The 21,672-nt window shown below is 40.2% G+C and overlaps 2 protein-coding genes across 4 annotated transcripts in view; both read right to left on the reverse strand.

Moving 5' to 3' along the window:
* Positions 1–512: 512 nt before the first annotated feature.
* myot (myotilin) lies at positions 513–16,122 on the reverse strand. 2 transcript variants are annotated; one of them, XM_037261025.1, is made up of 19 exons: positions 15,965–16,122; positions 14,887–15,015; positions 13,455–13,507; positions 13,213–13,372; positions 13,074–13,133; positions 12,557–12,698; positions 12,007–12,030; positions 11,506–11,625; positions 11,166–11,373; positions 7,311–7,509; positions 6,352–7,217; positions 5,324–5,474; positions 5,130–5,231; positions 4,279–4,316; positions 3,525–3,663; positions 3,173–3,380; positions 2,706–2,871; positions 2,434–2,567; positions 513–1,712 (listed from the first exon to the last, which is right to left on the reverse strand). In XM_037261025.1, the coding sequence occupies exons 3-19, from the start codon at positions 13,460–13,462 to the stop codon at positions 1,570–1,572; spliced, it is 2,868 nt and encodes a 955-aa protein (XP_037116920.1). In that variant the 5' UTR covers positions 13,463–13,507; positions 14,887–15,015; positions 15,965–16,122; the 3' UTR covers positions 513–1,569. The 2 variants fall into 2 exon arrangements, with proteins under 2 accessions (XP_037116920.1, XP_037116921.1); XM_037261026.1 differs by lacking the exon at positions 14,887–15,015 and having other exon boundaries at positions 15,965–16,110.
* An 812-nt stretch (positions 16,123–16,934) lies between these two features.
* si:zfos-2326c3.2 (mitogen-activated protein kinase kinase kinase kinase 4) overlaps positions 16,935–21,672 on the reverse strand; it is a 48,468-nt gene continuing 43,730 nt past the window's right edge. For both annotated transcript variants that reach the window (XM_037261016.1, XM_037261015.1), the window contains 3 exons: positions 20,953–21,112; positions 20,222–20,361; positions 16,935–19,874 (listed from right to left, as the gene is read on the reverse strand). In XM_037261016.1, the coding sequence (XP_037116911.1) occupies positions 19,791–19,874; positions 20,222–20,361; positions 20,953–21,112 (384 nt within the window). In that variant the 3' untranslated portion in view covers positions 16,935–19,790. The remainder of the gene's footprint in view (positions 19,875–20,221; positions 20,362–20,952; positions 21,113–21,672) is intronic.

Genomic DNA, 21,672 nt, shown 5'->3' on the forward strand with positions numbered 1-21,672 from the left:
CGTTCTGCAGGAGCCTAACTTTTCACACAGGTGCACTTAATGAGGGAACGGGGGCCGCGTTCCAATATGTTTTCCAAGTTACCCTCGTTAACCACACCTGCGTGAAAAGTTGAGTTCATTTTCACGTTCTGCAGGAGCCTAACTTTTGACACAGGTGCACTTAACGAGGGAATCTTGGAAAACATGTTGGAATGCGGCCCCGAGGACTGCAGTTTGACACCTGTGCTGTATATGGAAGGACTGCAGATTTACAGCAGTTTAAATAAATCAGTGATCCGATGTTTGTATACTGTGTAATTTGGTTGGCTAATGTAATCTAATGTTTTTAGTCAGGTTCTTGTGCTTTTGATATTTTTGCAACATCTTTTTTAAAATAAACGGAACATAACCAATCGTCTTGATTTTCATCAAATCTAAGAATGGGCCTGGCACCACTCCACCTCACGCCAATTACTTACTTCCTGATGGAGGGCATCAGCCCAACATAACAGTTGACAACAGAGGACGCAAAGCCGAATTGATATTGTGTTTATTCCACATTCTTCCATTAGTATGCTTAAACAACTGACACAACAAACAGGGTTTGAAGAGAATACCTTGCAGCCTAACATTTCATTAATTGCTGTTCAAATGCAAAACATACAGGATTCAAATCAAGAGTTATATAGAGACATTTCTTATTGTAATGGGAAATTGACCTCCACTTTATTAAAAAGGTGTTGGGCATATGGCCTTTTGAGCTTCCAAATAGGGAAGGTCTAATTGTTAGCTCAAGTTACCCATGTTGACTCAATGAGAATGAATATCACAATGTTTGATAGCAGGGCAATAGATGCAACATAGATAATTAATATCTTAAAATGAAGTCATTCACATGCACTCCATATTAGCACTCAACTTTAAAAACAAACAATACTGTATGTTGGATGGTGGTGCGTGCAACAGGGGGTTGAGTCAGTCACAAGACTGGTGGGAGGACTAAAGTGCAGTACTGTATTCTCTTCCATTGATGTTGAACTGAGGGTAGCTACTGTAGTGAGTGAGTCCAAAGTTCACATTTCTGACAGAGGCTATCTTTAAGCTTGACAAAGGACTGACGTCAACGTTTCAAGACATTCCATGCAATATGTACTTCATGATACGATGCTGACTTATGAGGCCGGGTTTCCGGGTACACTGTGTGTTTGTTGAGCTACTAGGACAAATGAGGCAATTGTCACTACACAACTATTAATACACTCAGTAAGTGACCGACCTCAACGCACCTTACTGAGAGATGCCATGACAGCTAGCGCGGCAGATTACATGCTTCTTTCCAACATTACCTCTGTTGCCTGAAACAGTAAATGCAGTCATGGACAACATAAAGACTGAAGATTTTAAAGAGTCAGCGGAGTGAGGACGAGCACGCATGTTAGCTAAACAATCTTTGGTTTACTTCGGTAACATACGTTTCTAAAATACTGCGCGAGTGGTTTGACAGTTCTGAGTTGTGCGTGTGTATGTGGGTGTGTGTATGTGCGTGCATGCGTGAGTGTGTGTATGTATGTACGTATGTTTTGGAAGCATCTACAGTTCCTCGCTCTCATACAGGGGGGCAGTGTGCTGGGCGTGGGGATCTACTGTCACTGCCGGCACGTGGCTCAGAGAGGACAGCACTTTCAACGCCTTGGAGCCAGGAGGGGCCGTCTTCATGGGTTGGACTGCTCGGCCTGGAAAGGACATTAAAAAAGAAGGACTAAACACATCAATTGGAATTCTCTTAACATGAAGACTCTAGTCATTTAAAAACAAGATTACAAAAAAAATTCAAGTGCAACCAACAGATAAGTAGTCCTTCAGTGAAGGGGTTAACATTCCCTTCATGCCAGGTGCCTGAAAATAACTTGTCCTCCACAACGTGCCTCCACTGTCACTTACATGGACATGTACAGTATGCACACAATACGGCTCGATACGGCAATACGACCTGAAAATATTAAACGTAATTTATGATGACTGAGTACTGCAGCTTTCCTTTTACTACTGCCAAATAAAGTATTTACATATATACAAACACCAAAGCCACTGACATAACTAGACATGGCAAAACTTTAATATTTCTCATACTCATTAACAACACGAGACCAGTATGATTAAAGAGGACGTCAACCCCCAAATTTTGTACAGTGAGCAGCCTCTCTCCTAATCGTTTACGTTTGTGGTCCACATGCAGCATGTTGTGATCCAGAGCAACAGCTCACATGCTCATCAGGTTTCTGTTTGATGGTGGAATGATATTACTTAATACACTTATTTGATGCCTTTCAGGCTCTAGAATTGGGTTGAGTCTGGCGTTAAGTGCAGGACAGCCGCCATCGGTTGTTAGATTTCACCGTCTACTGGGGTTCTCCGGTGGAGAACTGAGCGAGGAAGAAGGCTTGGTGGACTTACAGCTTATATCCAGTCTGGCGTTGCATGTCGACATGCCAGCCTCATTGATAGCCGAGAGCGTGTACCACCCCGCGTCGGACTTGGACACCCTGTCTATCAACAAGCACTGCCTGCCAGAGCCGTCTTGGTACAGGCTGCAGCAATGGACAAGAGTAATAAACGTTACATAGATGAACGTGCAAACACCCGAGATTGATTTGAAACAATACCTCTACTAGGAAAGTTTGTATCTGGTTTGAACTCTAGCAAGAATTGGTAGTGACTCAGCTCACCTCATTTTTGTTGGATCTATGCGTAGCATTTCTTTATCTTTCTTCCAAAAGAGTTGAGGGGGAGGTGACGCATCCACTTTGCACTCTAACCTCACGGTGTCGCCTTCAAGAGCTCTGAAGTTTGACATCTTTTGAACAAAGGTGGGTGGGCGGAGAGCTTCCTGGGCTGCAGAGGGAAAATAATTGACATAACATTACTACACGTTGCTTTAAGGCAAGATGGTAGACATGAGCAGTTTTAATCAATAACTTTAAATCAGCGAAAGAGTCAAAGGGTACAAAACAAATTCCATGGCAACAAATATACACTAATACCATGAACAAACGCATATTTGTTTTGAACCCCCCAATCAATGGAAGATATCAATGTTATTTTCTGGATGTTTCTCAGTCTTTGGATCAGGAATATCGTTTTTTTTTTTTTTTTTTTTAATCAGTGTTGACTTTGCCATGAATAATATGATTACCTATGACATCAAGCCTCAGGGTAAATCTGCTTTCTCCTGCTCGGTTCCTGGCAACACACTCGTACACGCCAGCATGGTGCACCGTGACAATCTCTATGATGAATGAGTGCATCCCTTTCTCGCAAACCAGCATCTTGTGGTAGTCGTCTGGACGTATGGCTTTCCCATCCAAATACCAGCAGATATCTGGTGTAGGGAGTCCTCCAACCTGAATGCGAGTGAAGAGCATTTTAGGTCGGAATATATCTGCAGCTTAAAAGAAAACATCTCTCAACCTTTAATTGACAGACATATCTGTCCTGTATGCCCCATTTTGCAAAGTGATACTTTGAATTGTGTTTGTGTGTCTCACCTTGAAGTCAATTCTGCAGAAGCGGCCCTCCTCCACAGTGAGGTCTTGAGGGACCTGCATGAAGCGAGGGGCGTAACATTTCTCCTGGATAGCTGATCCCTCATTCCCTCGTTCATCTGTCCCACAGTGGTGCTTCCCCCTGCAAGGGAGCGACTGACTATTTATTTATTCCCGCTGTGATTCAACACAGTAAGTAGATTTTACCTGTCTACGACTCACAACACACAATCGTGCCCTCATTTGTAACACTCCTCGCTATGGAAATTATACACCCAAAAGTTTGTTATTGCTTGTTGGGAAAAAAAAAAGTTGGATTCATAAGAGTTTCATTTGTTAGTTCACGTGCCACACATACCACATCAGATGATTCATCCAGCTGACCCTATTTTGCAAATTCAAAAGCCCTATGTTGCATTCAACCAATGTGTGCGCGTGCGTGCGTGTGTGCCTTAAAACATATCCAAGAATGAAATTCATTCATTCATTATCACATGGCTGACCTTTAATTAAGCTCAACACTACCATTGCTATTCACATTCACTCTTGAGCTGCGACTTGGCCCAAAAAGAACCATTGCCAATCTTTTCAGTGTCTTGCCATTTCTCTGGAGTTTTTTAGCTCAATATACTTTGCCCTTAACTTTCCCTGTGCCCTTGTCATACACAACTGAACTGAACCCATTATTCGATCCCATCGTATCCCAAAACAAATAAAAATAGTTTCCAAACATTTATTTTACAATACATATATTTACCATAGCCCACCAGTGTGTCTTCCTTCTGGTGAATCTGGCTGTAATAAATAGAACAAAACAGATCAGTTCAGTGCAGGCTTTTATAATAATGAAAACCAACAAGGCAAGAGCGTGATTTGTTTGTATGTGCACATAATCGGAAAAAAACAGTCTTGTTGTCACCATGGTGCTATTTTCAGAGAATATGTAGCATGCAGGAGGCCAGGAGAGGTAAACTGAAACCAGCTCATCAATCAGCCACTTACTGGCACAATGAAAGCTGATGGGGATTTGAATATAGTGTACATTAACATTGAGCAATTTATCAAAATGTAATTGTGATGTCGATATTGGCTTCTCACAATCACATAAACATTATAATAGAAAAAAAAAATATTTACTTGAAGCACTTGTATGGTGAAAGCTTAAAAGACCACATCATTGTGTGCAAGTCTTTCATGAAATAATGCTTCATTTGGTTCTACCTTACTATCCTATATGGTACAATAGCTCAGATAGGAGTTTCGAATAGAAACATGTCTGAGATTCAAATACATGTTTTCTTTTAGTAACATTGCCAGTGCTAATTTTAGCAGTGAATTGGAAGTTGTACTGACTGGTTAATAGAAAATTCTCATCAAGTTCCACAATTTTATTCCTTCAAATACAACCCGTTTTACAACGTAATAATAATTATGATAATAATAATAATAATAATAATAATTATTATTATTATTAATTGTGCTTTCAATATTCTAGTTAAGTGATTATTACTTTTTATCAGACTTTTTTCTTCTTCCCATAACTGCCGAACACGCTAACTGCTGCACTACACTGTGCAATTTAAACCTTTTAAGAAAGGTTGACATCACCTGGTCAAGTTGCGAGTCTGAAAGACTGTCTTGGTCAAACACGGAGTTGGCATTGTCTGGGCCCAGCAGCCTTCGAGCCATGCGCTCCTCATAAGAAAGTTTCTGTCCAAAGAATCATACATGAATTGATACTATGTTGATGTGCATTCAGTTTATTTATTTACTTTTGGGAGAAAAATAACACGGCCACATACCTGGCTATTTCTTCTCTTCACTTCTTTTGACCGTAGCTTCTTTTCCAGATCCTGGATGAGAGCATCTTTGGACCCCTGGATCTCTTCATCTGTGGAGCGAGAGGAAGACGGCCGAGAAGCTACAGCTTTCTTGGGAACAGGCTTAGGAAGACTGGGATAGACAAAAGAATTGAAAGTTTGTGAATAAGATATGTTTTTTGATAAACCAGTCATCAGGGCTCCCATTCAGTCCCAAGAAAACATCAAGTAACATTTTATGCATTGTTAATCTGTTTGATTTATTTAATTCTGTGGAATTTGTTTGCTCTAACTTCGATAGACAGGATGTGTAGTTGCTAGGTCGTGAAGCAATGGAGGCATAGGACCTTCTCATTTGGCAGTCCCCAAAGGGGGGCACAAGAAATTCAGACCCCAACTAGAATGCTAGCAGACGAAGATTTTGAAATATAGTTGACCCTTAGAGGTCAACCTCAATTTGTAGGAATGGTAACATGATGCTTCAAATTTGCTTCCTGAACCAATGATTCTATTTTTTGACTCCTGTACATGTCACTGATGATTTAAATAAAGGAATTTAAGAAATGGCAAGTACAACAAATACTGGCTCATGAAGAAAATTTGAATTCCCCCCCCCCAAAAAAAAAACAATTTACACCTTAACTGTTATACACATTTAAAATAATGAATGTGACAGTTTAAAAAAAAAAATGCAATTACTTATGGTTCTTTAACGTAAAAGAAAAATACTTTGAATTCGAGCAAACAGAAAAGACAAAAACACTGAAACTGCAAAAAAAACAGACAGCCAGTTTGAACTACAATTTACAATGTTAATGAGAAATATTGCAATATTTGTACCACAGGTTGGCAAAATGCTACCCATTCTAGCCAAAATATAAAATACAGTACATATAGTAGAATTTTATTTTGCTCATGTTTTCCATCCCTGAGACTAAGCAGGGATTCATTTACTCATAATAAATGTGTTAATGATTAAAATGGACATGAATGTGAAAGTGATTACTCACGTGCTCGGCGTCCCCTTGTAGTTGGCGGGCAGACAGACCACAGCAGGCGACTCTCTGTTGGGACTGTTGGGTGTATTGGGCTGAGGCAGCAAGGAGGTGGTGGGAGAGAGGTTGGAGTAAGGGCAGGAAGGCGACAACAGAGGAGGCTGCTGAGGAGCGGAAGAGGGAGCGGCTTCTTTTACGGGGAGGTGAGGGCTTGAAGGGGCTCGCGGGGAGCGGGATGGGGAGGTGGATGAACAGGGGGTGGAGTTGGGGGACAGTTTGGAGTACGAGGAGAAAGAGGACTGTGAGGGCAACACAGAACAGAGGTAGGCAGCAGGAGCAGACATGGTGTTTTGATTGGCTGGCAGAGTGGCACTGCCAAGACCACTTGCACTTGGGATGCTAGGGGTGAGGGTTATGCTGGAGCGCATGGTCACGCGCGAGGAAGAAGGGGCAACAAAGGAGTGAGGAGGAGCGGCAGAGGAAGTGGAAGTGGGTGAGCTCAGACTGGATGAGGATGGTGAAGACTTGCTTGTCCCATTAGGCTGTGTCTGATTTGGAGTAAAGCTCAGTGACTGAAACTGTGACTGAGACTGAGACAAGGACTTTGACAATGACTGGCTATGTGAAGACATCCTTGTAGTTTGACTATGCGCTTCAGGGACACTTAAACTATGCTTGGAACACGTCAGGTTTTCCTGGCAATTATTCTGGTTCTCCTGAGCCTCCCTTATCACACTTTCGTAGCTGGGTACCTGGAAGGCAGATTGCGACTGAATAAAGTGTCTTGGCCGTGCATAGTTGAAAGCACTGGGAGGGAAGGCACCGGGCTTAAAGGTAGGCAGGTCTGACAGGTTCATAGTGTTGCCTCCTAACGGGGAGGACTGGACAAAAGAAGAGCATCAACAAGTAAAGACTAGCTGGGTAGCTGGGAGAACATTGGTAGCTAAATGAATTTGAAAAAAAAAAATTCTTACATTGAAAAGGAGCTTGCTTGGCGTGAACAACTTGGGTGTTGGGTGTTTTCCTTCGACTTGTGCAGGTGGTAGCGGCGAAGATGGAGGATGAGGGCTGGGCGGATAGACCGTGACCTCTGGGGACCTCTGGACCTCTGAGCACTGGTCCTGACTGAAGTGATCTTCCGAGGAGTGGTTGACCAGCAGATTCTCTTGAAACCTGGGTGAAAGCATCCAGCAGTTTGAAATACAATGGTTCCAGCCAGAATAGGGCGAGAACAGACAGAGGCGAGTATAAGTGTGATCCACATAGCCACATGATTTCTTTGGTTTATACCCACCCGCAGTACAAAACTAACAAACAACCCCAGGAGTTCTAGTCCTGTTCTTTATCTTTCAAACTACAGTGTGGACGATTGTGGCATCATGGCACCAGTTGTCAGTTTTGTATTTGAGACTTGGGACTGGCACAGGGGAGACACTGACATGTGACTGCATATGGTTCCCTGACCGGGAATCGAGTTTACATATCCAGTATGATTATGAAAATGATAAAACCATGGAATGAATGGTGAGGGCTACACAACTGGGTTGGTGTGCACTATTTGAACAAAAGGTTTGAACAAACGCAGCTCCCGCCCTTCAGGGAAAGGTTTCAACAAGTCTTAGCCTTTTTTCCTTGGTCGTTGGACACTGAGAGAGACAGCAGCGGACGAGTTTCAATTGGACTTTAAAATTCCGCTTCAAACTACAGATACCTTAATTATAATCCTGTGTCCAAAAGTAGAATCAGTTATTGGCACCAACTTATTCTGATTGCTCTTGCCAGGTCAGCTTTGGAGGTTGGAGCTCTTTGTCATGAACCATTTTCTGCAATTTCCACCAAAGACTTTCAATTGGATTGAGATCCGGACTAACAGAGCATCCAAATATCCCAACAGAGAACAATTTCCTTTCCTTTGCCCATTGTAATCTATCTTTTTTCTGTTTCGGTGTTAGTGACTGTTTTCGTTGAGCTTGTCTGTAAATAAATTCCACTTCATTTAAGCGTCTTCTTACAGTTCGGTCTCAGATTCCGACTCCAATTTCTTCGCATTTAGTCCTCATTTGTTTTGCTGGGCATTTTCTGTTTTCAGGACATATTGCTTGTAGCTTTTCTGTCTTGCTTGGTCTGTGCATGCCTTTAACAACCTTCCCATGTTGTTTATACTGAACTGATTCTACAAACCTACAAATTGAAGGACACCAAGCACCACTTTAGATCTTGGAGATTACTCTTTATTAGAGCAGTAAAATATATCTACAGTGAATTTACAAACTTGTCATATGATGGGCAGCATGGTGGTTATCATTTAGTGGTTACTAGTTAGCAGGTATGCCTACCAGTTGAGAAGTCCCTAGCTTAAATTTCCACTAAAGCCAGACCAACTGGTGTTTTTCTGTGGGTACTCAGGATTTATCCGACATCATAAAACACTTGTGCATTTCATCAGCTATGTGGTTAACATAATTATGATTACATTATTATAACCCTTGATCTGATATGAACCTATAATCCGTGTACATTTTAAGATTGATTTCAGCATCAATGGGATGAGAATTCAACAATTTCCAGTGCTCATGCTGGCTGATTCCAGACTGTGTGTAAGGGAGTAAGAGATTAAGTGGTCAAAGCTATATTGGTCGAGGAATTTGGACATCGGATGGCAGGTGCAGGCACACAACTGGTGACTCACACATGCATGCATGCAAACACAATGTTTGTGTGGCACGGACGGCTAAGAGGGCACTATCCTTTTCATCCTCTGTGCCTGACAACGGCAAAGTGAACAATACCATCTGACCATTGTGCTCTGGCATCTACACTCAACATTTCCTCAAAAATAGAAGCAAAGCCGCTCAATCTTGTCACCTACAAGTCTGCTATTGCCCAATCGCTTACATATGTGCACCTTCATATCGCTATTTCACCACGGGAAAAAAAGGATCGATTTCATCAATACAATACAATCACATATTTGCAATGCAATGCCTTAATTTTGGCATGGTTAAATTGTGGTCAAATATATCCATCTCATTGTTTGGCAGTTGGGAGTTTGAATTCAGGCTTTGGCCTTCTTGTGTGGAGTTAGCATGTTCTTTCTGTGCTTGCATAGATTTTCTCCTAGGACTTGTGTGTGCACACACACATTTACCTAGTAACTGATATAATGTAAACAAATGTTGGGTAGTAGCGAGGAAGGAAAGCTCTGAAGGACAAAAGTCCCCATGTCTGCACTTCACATTACAGATGATGATATAGCTCAGGAGACTTCCAGATATAGATAGGACACATCACTGTCAGGAGAAAAAGCCAAAGCATCCGTGCCAACATTCTCTGATCATACCAGTCTATTAGATTTGTTTTGAAACAAACGAGATAACAAACACTTCAGTGGGAAGAGGGGGGGAAAACTCGCTTTGGTTGTAGACTCATTGGCAAAGAGACAAGTATGCAGGCAGGGAAATATTACCGCCCTCGAATGAGCTCATAATTTATTCTGAGATACCTCTTGGCTTCAATATGAGCATTTTGGCATGCAATCTGCAGACTGGACATTAACAAGTGGGCCCTCTCTTTAGATCAAGGCAAATGGACATGACATAATATATTTGTTCGAAAGGGGAATTAAGAATGGCTACATGGGGTTACAAATTCAATCATTTCAAAGTCAATTAGCGTTGCGCAACAGGTGTGAGCACGTTTCTACTGTAGCATCGTGCACACCAGCAAAATGACAACCCAGTCCTTCAAATAGTTTTGACACTTTCTCGAAATGGTCTCAATGAAAACATCGAGTTTTTTTTTTCCAGGGGGTGGCAACAACAAAAAAGTTCCTCAAAATTATTCAAGTCCTCTCCCAAAACACACTCGGCATTCATTCATTGTGAAGCGCGTCGTCTTTAGGGTGATGAAAAGGAAGTCTTGGGGGAAAAAAATATTAAGATATATCTTACCTTTGAAAACTTCTATGGACCTTTGTGTTTGAACTTGACGACACGCAGTAAAATTGGTGCTTTTCCTTCAACAATTGACGAAAACAGCCAAGAAGCAACAGCAGATAGGTGACGACAAGCTCGCACGCTCGACTGAAGACGAGAAGAAGCTTGCAAGGAAGACAAGCTCCACTTGATTGCTTTTTGCCCCACCAACGCCTGAGCGAAAGCGCCGCCTTGTGGTCTATTCATTCACTGCACGTTAGAACTCACCAACGATAAACTTCGAAATATAATTTTCAACTTAAAGCCTTCCATCTTGACTCATTTGTTGAATGCATCATGTCAACGTGTCCCATTAATTCATGGAAAATTGACAAAAATGTGAAAACCTGTGACAGAAGACCAATTTTTTCCAACAGTGACATCCTTTGAAATTAAACAATGGAAATGGAAATATACAAATGGAAAGACATTTGATCATGCTTTTGATTCATGTAAAGCACTAAGAGTTCATATATATATATATATATATATATATATATATATATAGAACATAATATATATTGTGTTTGAAAAGCACTAGATTATTAATTTTGACTGAATAAAATAGCTTTATACTTTATGTTCCTCAATGATGTGACAAATTGTTTGACTTAATCGTGATTAACATATTAATCCATTTTTTCATAAATGATTGATTGACCCCTCCCAAAAAATCAAATTTACAAGTACTCAAGTAGGCTAAAGCAGAGCAGCCAGGAGAAATTACTGGAGGGAATAATTAACACAATTTGTTTAATGGAATTATTATTATTAGATTTCAAGATGGCCTTCACAAGTGATATATTCTAAGGTTGATTTAATCAGATACATGAACATAACGTATCATACACTCACCCAACATCACTTGCGACATCTTCCAGGGAGCTGCTAGGCCAGACCGTTGCGGGTGGGGGAGCAATCAAAGGGTCAGGCAGCACAGTCGGGAAGTCTTCACAAGTATGTAGAGGAGCACTGTCAAGCTGGACATCTGCTTCATTGGACTCCATAAAGCACTCTGCTTCTTGCTGGCGAATCGCCTCTATCTCCAGCTGCTCCTCGAGGTCTACATGGGTTTTATGGGTCGTGGGTACTGTTAGTACACTCCTTTGACATTTAGATACAATTGTGTTGCTCTGGACACAGCAATTAAAAAAAGCTCCACAATTTATGATTTACAGAGAGAGGAATAACAAACCATTGTAAACATCCAACATGGCAGAGCATGAGTCTGTGCCAAAGGAATTATGGGCGATGCACGTAAATAAACCAGAATCTTCTGGAAAGGCTTCAGTTATCACCAGTGTACAAAGCTCCTCTGTGGACAGCAACACAAGAACATTTATGCACTGAACTGTATTGCGTTTTTATTTTGAGTCTTAGCGTAACAATGTGCACTTTTGATTTGAATTTTATGAACTTAAATAGCATTGTTTCAATGAACACATCTAGGTGTTTTTGAGTGAGTTTGCTTAACTGGTGCATTAAAGCTTGTAAATAAATATGACTAGCTGCTAGCCACACCCGGTGTAATACAAAATAGGAGATGGCCAATTGTTTAAATTGCTAAAAGGAGACTATCCTCCTAATTCTAAACAAATAAATTAACAAAAGCTTTTAATATGCCATGGTTGGGTGAATCATTTGCCCGTCATCTGTGACAACAACAATTGTGGTTAATATTATGCTGTACACTCACCTGGAACTGATGCAGAATTGGCCTCTGGGAAAACAGAAAGGGAAGAAAAGTTATTTATTTTGGTGGAGTATCCAGAATTATTCTAAAGTCTTAAATTGTGCATCTTCATAAATTGCTTTAAAGGAATTTTATTTATTGTATTATGCCATTCTGGTAGTGAATTAGGTGTAATTTATAATATACGTACATTTATCAGTCAGAATCATTGAGATGATGTATTTTTGTTTTTTGACCTTGCTACTTGGAACACTGATTATTATCAAACGTAGGCTACGGAAGCAGTGAGCTGCCAATGTGGGGGTAAACATTTTTTGACTGACAAATGTGTATTTAAATACATTCGAATGTATTCACAAATACGTTTGAACGTGTTTGTGTGAACGTTCCATGTGAAAATAATTAATTAAAATAATTCCACGGAGTATGCGCACATGGAAGTAAATAGCCTGTTTTAGAGTATGTTGCGTGTACATTTGAATATATTTATTAGTCAAAATATGTTTATTTTGTTCACACTTCTGTACAAATGCGCTTACTTAAATGCACTTACTTTTGCGTAATATCCTGAAGTCATCAGAGTCCAGAATTTGCTCGTCCTCTCGATACCAGGTCACCTGCAGGGGCGGTGTCCCCCTCAGTCGACACTCCAAAACCACCAACTGGCTCCTCAATGTGTACACGTCCTGAAGGCACTGAATGATGAGGTGATGACCAGCAAAGAGAAACAAAAATATTTGCAACTTTTATTCCATCACAAATTGTAGAAATAGTTTTGAACTTTATACTTAAAGTGGAAGTCAACCCTAAAATCGTCTTTATAATATGTTCTGTGCAGCCCAACAGTTTTATGCTCAAAACAAACAGAAGTTGTCAGTATAAGTGTCAAGGTCACATAGCTATGGCTGTGGTCATCTCAAGTTCCTCATCATGCCCCTCCGAATTATTATCACAAATGTTTATACTTTTACAATAAAAATTTCTGGTGATGGTACGAGAGAGTTCTGTAGTTTTCCTAAACCGGGCCTTCTTCATTTTTTTGCTGTCCATATATAAATAATTTATTTTACCTTTACGAATGTTGCAGCAACTTCGTTTCCAAAATCTTCATTGGAGTTGCGACTCTCCGTCTGGAAGCAATATCATACAGTCCATTTAGTCAAGTACTATTGGTGTTGTTTTTATGTCTTTCAGAAGTGTTGGAATCACCCTCTCGGGGCTAACGCAAGGCTGCTGCACCAGGCTGGAGTGTCTCGAAGCGGGTGCACTGGAAGACAAAGATGAGCTGGAGGAGAGCTCCCCGGTGGACGAAGCAGAGGAAGAGATGGTCAGAGACATGGAGCTCGTCTTCTTCTGCACTTTCTGGACACTTCGTAATTACACGCACAAATAAGTGGTGCTGCATGAATCAACATCATCCCGCAGAGTCTACACAATGTTGCACAACTTACTGGGCCATGTTTCAGGCGTACCTGGAGGCAGTAACAAGTGTTTGATTTCTACTCTGCAAAAACAAAAAAACAATCACTGAAAGAAGTAGAATGTTGAGTGATCGAGCTGCAGTAGTTCTTTACACAACCACTATGAAGGGAAAAAAAATGCTTACCGTGTTGTCTTCCTGTTTTGTTCCTGTGAGTTTTGTTTTCAATTTTCCAGGTGAGATTTGGTGGGCAGAGCCTCATGCACGATGTCAATTTCAATTTGTGTAATCTTCCACTGTGCTTTTTGTTTGTTTTCTGGCTACAACTTGTATCTTTGCAGTTTTGATTATTTAGTGCTTTGTGCTTGGTGGAAGTTCAGTTATGTGTTTGCATTGTTTTTGTTTCGATGTATTCTCCCTCTTATTGAGGCCAAACGTTCGCCCCCACCATGAGGCATCAACTGATGAAGCCTTTCACACCAACAGGAGCGTGCATGCGTCTGTCCTGTAAGCCCGGAGAGGCAACTGACAGTAAACACCGAGGCTCGGGTTTCCAAGCTAAATTAAACTGCGACCTCCCAAGCAAAGTGAGCCTCTGTGACCTGAGATAAATCTCTCAAAATAACACTTCACCACAGATTTCCAAGATGCTCATAAGTGTTTCAAGAAATCACTTCAGATGAAACAAAGGAAGGCTATGAAACTTGCAAACTCAATTTAAAGAAGCCACCCACTGCGTAATTCAAGCCCCAGTGGAGAGTAGATACATCTTGTCATTATGTAAGTGCATTGAAGTAGACCTCTGCACTGACTGGACTTTGAGTTGCCAGTTTTGTGTTATACTCATTTACTCTATTTGTTACAAAATTGTTCCTGTTGCTTTTTTTACTTTTACAATATGTGTCTTCCAAGCAAGCAAAAAAACATACATACAGTATATTGCTATGGCATTTTGTGTTTTGTTGGTTATACACTTCATATTATTAGTTTTCTTAACTTCTGCAATGGTACATTGTTTTACATCCTGTTTTCGGAAAGCTTTTATGGTACTTGATCACTACTGTTGTTTAAAATACGCTTTAGAAATAGATTTGTTGCCCATCTATCTGCAGTTTATAAAGTGCGCACCCTTTATTTTGGAGTTGAAGAAAACCAGAGTGTGTGCTCTTTCATTTCTTATTGATTTATCAGACATGAGTGTCCTTTTATGGGCCATTATGTATGTGAATTTAAAAGTACTGTTTTGTCACTTTTAAAATGAGCTAAACCTCCATCCATCTTTGATAATGCTTGTCCGCATTGATATCGTGGGTGAACTGCAGCCTATCCCAGCTGACTTTGGGCAAGTAGTGGGGATTGGTTGCCAGCAAATCTCAGAGCTAAAATGCACTAAGCAAAAGTTGAAACTAAAGACTATGGCAAAAAGATGTAACAGCACTGCAAAAACAAAAAAAACATCATACCAAAAATCAAAGGTGGAGGTGGTGATGGTCGGCGGCTGCTTTACTGTGATAGAAGGAACCATGAATTCTCTGCTTTGCCAAAGAATGTCCAGCCATCACTTTGTGACCTCAGGTCGAAGCATTTTGGTTCTGCAGCAGCACAACAATACCAAACACAACAGCAAGTCAATTTCTGAAAAGCAGTACGGCTCCAAACACGCTAGACTAGACTTGCCAGTCTACCAAAAGATTTTTTTTTGGAGGAGAGGTTATTGTTGGCTTTACTGTGCAGTGGTAAATATGAACATGACATTTTATTCTCCATTCATCTCCTTGTCTGCTATTCACTGCTAAACACTTTAGGTGATGCGTTATTTTAGTGGGGATAAACAGTGTAAAAATGGATGGATGCATGGATGGATAGATGGATGAATGGATGCATGGACATGTGTTTATGAAATCCACTATTAACTAGTGAGAGCTGTGAAAATGTTCAAACTATACAGTAAATGTGTGAAGGCTATCGTATTAACACAATACTAATTGAATTTAAGACAACCCTGCTGCTACTCAACATCCCCAGCAGCAGATGATGACCAATACAACTTCAGTGGTGGTAACAACATTACGCACCCCTGGGCTTATTTACAGAAGTAAACTAATTAAGCACAAGTAAAATACGTTTTTTGCTTATTTGAAATAGGTTTATTCTTACATCCAATAATTTGGCACATTTGACGTTTGAAAAATATGCTAGATTTATTTAAGTACATTTAATGTTAGAGATTAAGACTTTTACTCAAATAGTATTCTGGAATGCAAGTGTTATTTTCACTGGAGCTATTTTCTGTTAAGGTACATGTTGATACATTTACCCAAGTATCGTTTTCAGGTACTTTACATAGTATACAGGACTACAGGCTACACCATGGGCTGGTTGCCAGCCAATTGCTGGGCACATAAAATTGACAAACGCTCACTTTCACACCAATTTCAAGTCTTGCCTCATACTATTTTAGAATGTGGGAGGAAGCCAGACTAACTGGAGAAAACAAACAACATGCAGACCGGAACAGGAGGCCAGAACTGAGATTCAAACCTGAGAACTGTGAGGCTGTCCCAATCCAAGACAAGTTCAGCAAAAATATTCTGTTGCTTTACTGGACTGGACACATATTTTGCATTCTCATTGTTGCGTCACTGCAAAACTGAAAACCCTCCACCCCGGATTTCTCCAAGCACCTCAACTTATCAACTGGGGAGGACAGATTTAGCTTGGACCAAGTCACCTGATCCCCCAGGCCTGCCAATCACATCTTGGTGGCGACCACTGCGTCACAAAAGCATGTTGGGCTTTGCACTGCGAACCACAACCTCTGCCACCTACCAGTTGTTGCTATTCTCTCCATGATTTAACCATTAAAACACCTGAATCGAATGCCAAATGTTCTTTGAATGCATTTATGCATTTCTTCAAACTTGTGATGGTATAGGTTGACACCTAACATGTAATACACACATGTAATACACGCATTCTGCTGCTTACCGTCACAGAGAATTTAAAAACAACACACTTATCAAACACTTACCAGTGCTGGCTGGTTTCTTTGATTGTTTCTAGTGAAGTGGGACTGTGGAGGGGAGAGCTGTAGGGTGGTGGCGTTCCCCACAGGATCGATGGATCACACTGGATCCCTGGACCTGGATGCCTTGTCCCTGATATATAATTGACATAAATAATTTGTATCTCATTGAGCCATGAGTGCAAATGTTGGTATTTTGTCAGGGTTGCTAAAAGGTTGCAAACAGTTGCTCTTCTCACAAAGTCATGTTCAAAATTTCTCGAAAAGAAAATCTGCTGACTTTTAAAACTGTTGGTGAATGTGTGGCAAACATCAACGCGACTGTTTGCGACCTAGAACGAAACCTAACGAAAAATCAACATTCGAGCCATGTGCAAACCTTTGCTAAACTTCGTTGCTCAGTGAGATACAGGCTTTACTTGAATTAAAAAGGAAAGGGTTGAGTTCATTTTTATAGTATTAACAAAGACAAATCATAAACAAAGCAAAAGTCAAACACTAGAATGTTTATTATGTTGGAAGCCACAAACAACAATGGAGTGAACTTAATTCAATATTTATTGTTTTCTGCCATTTTGCATACAAACATATTAGCATGCCATTAAACTGAAGCAATCAAAAAATCCAAAAATCCAGTGCAAAAAAACAGAAACCAAAGTAACAAATCTTTAGCATTGATACAGGGTTTGGAAATAGGCAAAATGCAGGTTTTCACATATGTATTTGCCTACAAAATAATCTCTTTTGCCTCTTGGAATGAAGGAACAATGACAAGTACATAGCTGTTTGACATTTATACTGCAAACCTGAGAGCTGTTGGCAATAGACTGCCTTCATCTCATCATCTTAGTTTGGCACCTTCGATTGAAACATTTTAGATCGTGCAAATGCAACTTCATGTAACATTCAAATCCTTCTTTCCACTGCAAGCAACCATCAACGACTTTCTCCATCTTTATTCTTTTTCCCATCACTTAGTCTGCAGACACGACTAGGAATTCGGCAAGAAGAGGTACGATTCTTCAGTATCCTAAACATCATCACTTTACAACCACAGCCTTACTTAGTCTAGTAGCTAATGCTCAATTTACTGTAGATTGTGACTGTCATTTTGAAAATATGCAGCTTTGCATTAGATGTGACATTCAAAACTTACTGCAAATGTTGCAAATGCAGGAAAAGGTAGAACCGACAACAAGCATCAACTCGTGTACGGTACTGGTCAATTCCATGGTCTTAGTTTTAATGACTTTATGAAGAAATTAATAATGCACATATTGATGACCTGAAGTCCTGTTGCGTTCCTGTATTTGTGCAGTACTCAAACACAATATGTTTCCTAACAAGACTTGACTGCATTCAACGACACAACCAGAAGCTTAGTGATGCTGATGGAGCGTTTGGCAGCAGAGCTGGGGGTGGATGGAATGGAAAGAGAGCAAACAACACTTGGGAACAAAGACTGGAGGAACGTGAGTTTGAGGAAGATAAAAGTGGAGTGGAGGGGAAGGGGGGTGAAATGCAGCAGCAAGTGAGAAAACTTGATGGTGGAGACTTGGGAGATGTGAGCGGATATCAGTGAAGTGTAGGCGGGAGTGCGCCGGGCTTTCTCATTTGTGATACAGCTTGACTGAGATGACGCACTGGGGGCATGTTTGCTTCCAGTAATCCAGAAGTAACAATTATAGAAAAGTCATTTGAGGATTAATTCGAAATCCTTGATATCCAGCTAGATCCATGTACTAACTAAAATGACCATAGTCCTCACTAGTAAGGCAATTGAACACAATGACTGTGTTTTAGGAATGGGTTTTTCTCCGACTACGAAAGTGGCAGCAATCGGCATGTGCGGATTGTGCAGGGGGTTGACACTTCTTGTAAACACAACCCCTAAAAAAAGCTATGTGGAATGACACTGAGTAGTAGAATGACATGTTTGTAACATATGGACGAATTTGTAAATAACTGCAGTCGACTGGCACAAACAGTAAAGTAAGTGAGGAGGGACGCTCTTGGAAATGGGTATAAGAGGCAAAACATATATTGGCATGAGAAAATGGAATTTAAACTCCCGGACGGAATCACCTTCTGGACTGGTCTTAGAATTGCTCTGATATTTCCTGTCCCTGAAGGCCAATATGTATTTTTCAAGTTTTACATCTCCTTGTACCTCTGGAAGGTTCAAGATAAGTTTGTCGCATAGGTTGGCTGGCCCTTTATCGGGCAAGTTAGAATATTTGGTCACGTGCACACATGTAGCGTTCTGGAGCATGCTACACTTCTGTGAAGTTAATCACAGGTCAAACAGGAGTGCATTTATGAATGTCATTTGAAGGGAAAAAAAAAAACCAGTTTAAAGCAGTCTTCACATTCACCCTCTAAAAAAACAAAAAACAAACATTCACTTATATACAATTTGTTTGACATATACACGTACATACACTTCTTGGATATGTTCAAGGCAAAGACACACAGCCTGGAAATACTGTTGGAGTGCATTTGTTTAGCTTTACACAATTGCACCTTTTAAGTACTGAACTACATTGATTGTGTGGTATCTAATTGTGATGCCTGCTAAGTATCACAATGTAGAACTCAATTCAATGAGCTTCGTTTTCCTTAATAGTCATTGGAGAAATTTAGCCTTGTTTTTAGATCAACAATCTAGCAATACAAAAATGTTTGATGGTGCAAATTAGATTCAGTTTGCAGATAAAACTAAAAAATGAAGGAATGAGGAACTACTACGCGTGATGCGTAGTAAATCTTGTTTCTTTTTCACGAAGGTACTTTCATACATTCAACATTTAACATCAGCCACAGGGGTTAAACATCTCCATGTGGCTGTTTGAATAACTCAAGCAATTCTGACAGCTGACAAGCAATTTGGAAAGTGGTTAAAGTGATTAAAGTAATGTGATGAGCAACCAAATGTGTGGTCTGTTTGTCGCTGTGAGGGGATCCTCTTTGAAGCTCTCAGATGATTTCCGTAAACAAGAGATAGTAAAGCTCTTATTCTTCCACCTTTCATTCCATCACATGGATGCTGTTTGAAAGAATGACTGCAGCAGAATTTTGGGTTGTGGAATGTCGGTAGAGAAAGGCAGTAAGAATGCGATTAATCCAAACAAGATGACCTCGCATGCATGAGGAAAAACAAAATCCAGTGAATTTGTTGGACTTCAGATGTTGACAAATGCAGCTCCAAAACAATGTCAGTATGTACTTTCACAGACAGATCTTCTTGGTCAAAATTCACATTCAGGATGCGACAAAGTGAGACAAGCGTGAAGACTGATGGACTGCACAAGCAGAAGTTCTTGGTGCCGCACGTCTAGTTTATTACCAGTTGAAAAGAGAGTTCTGACCCAATGTCATGAAGTAAATCTGACTGCTGCCTCCTGATTGCACTGATGCAAAGAAGACCTACAAGAGACAACATTCAGGTGAATCTACATCACAAGATAATGGCTTCATTTCAATAATTCATTTTTTTATTTCATCATTTATTTCAACTCATTAAATGCCATAATCAATTCAAGTCATTTCTTTAGAATGAAAACATCCAGCGCCAAGTACAAATTATCTTTTTTTTTTTTTTTACATTTATTTTGTGAGGGGTCGCGGAGGGTCTGATGCTGTACTTACTAAATACATTTTTACAAAAACTTGTAGGCATAGTAATAATAATAATTTATCTAATAACTGTTACCAAGTACTTAATTTAAAACATTTGTTGGAGCAGATTGGTACAATTTGTCGTGACGACATACCTTGTCATTCCTTTCACACAGGAACTTGAGTTTCTGGGCCCTTTTGTGCATGAAAACCCCCTCCAGGTTTCCTGTGTTGGCAGACCTGAGCTCAATGGCCTTCTCTCCCCAACCCATCACCTGATTGGACTGTAGGTAAGCTGCACAAGCATGGAAGATGTTGCAGGATATTGAACATTTTGCGTTGCATTCACTTTTCACAAACTATGCAATATAGATTAACCCGAACATTTAAGAAGTTAACTTGTTGAAAGCTACAGCGGACATTTTAAAGTTGAACAGCACTATTTGGAAATTCGGGGGACTTTCAGTATACAGTACAGTACCAGTGAAGTCACAACAAGCAGTTTGAACATGTGATGACAGCATACCACCCAAAATTTCAGATCAGGTAAGCGTCAAAAGATTAATTAAGTCTTAAGGAGAACCAATTTCAGCAACGGGTGACAAGAAAGATGTTATGTGAAATAAGCAGACGCAAAATTCAAAACAAAGAATCAAAAACCTGCCTGACTATTTGCATAATCAGTTTTTGGCAAATGCAGGGTTTGGTTGGTTTTACGACTTTTAGAGAATTTAACACCTTCTTAAGTTTAAAAGTTAAAATTGTATAACACCTTCCAACTCTATACACCACTGCAAATTCAGACACATAACACAATTTCTTTGGTATTGAACTGCATTAGCAATAAAAAAAATAAAATAAACATCAATAAAAACAAAGAACTCACCGACTGATGCAGGCATCTCTCCCCATTGCAAAACCGTATCCTTGGTGATGCGCCCATAGGTATCAATGTACACGCCTTCGTCTTCGTAGCAAACAAGAACTTCTGTTCCGGCACTGTTTGGCAAAATAATGATGGCGTGCGGATGAATGGAACCCTGGATCTGTAAAAGACACACACAACCACACGCACAGAAGACATAGACATCACTGCCTTTGTATGCTTTTACTTTGAAGTTGTCTCCGGCAGCGCGTGGTGGCTTGGTGACTGTCTTGGCTCGTCTTTATGACTGTTGTTGGCGCCAGTTTGGATCGCCATCGCAAACTAAAAAAGCCACCAATTGAAACACATCATCCTGGAATCACCTTCAGTCGCTAATTAAGGATGCTAAAACAAAATCCCATCAAATTAATTATACTGACAATGACATTCAGCGGCTGTTGCCAGTGTTACCGCCTAGTGGCTAGCCAAGTGCCCCAATAAGTGAGTGTCCCATATTATAGGCTGGTGAGGGCTATTGGGTGACTTTTCAAAGACAGCTTAACAGGCAAAAAGAACTGCACACAGTTTTGCTGACAACCTGACACAGTTGCACTTCAAACAGTCATTTAGTATTATGTTAAGTGTGTTATTTTCTCTTGTGTATTCACAATTGCAAACAAAATTTGAATTTTTTTTTAAATTTTTATCTAAATACTTAATTTTTATCCAAATACTTAATCA

Source organism: Syngnathus acus, chromosome 10 (genome assembly GCF_901709675.1).
Source record: "Syngnathus acus chromosome 10, fSynAcu1.2, whole genome shotgun sequence".
Lineage (NCBI taxonomy): Eukaryota > Metazoa > Chordata > Actinopteri > Syngnathiformes > Syngnathidae > Syngnathus > Syngnathus acus.

Coding starts and splice junctions, on each gene's coding strand:
- myot (XM_037261025.1), bottom strand. Junction 11,626..12,006: donor CAATTCTGCATCAGTTCCAG/GTGAGTGTACAG, acceptor TGCTGTCCACAG/AGGAGCTTTGTACACTGGTG. Junction 4,317..5,129: donor CAGACTCGCAACTTGACCAG/GTGATGTCAACC, acceptor TATTTATTACAG/CCAGATTCACCAGAAGGAAG.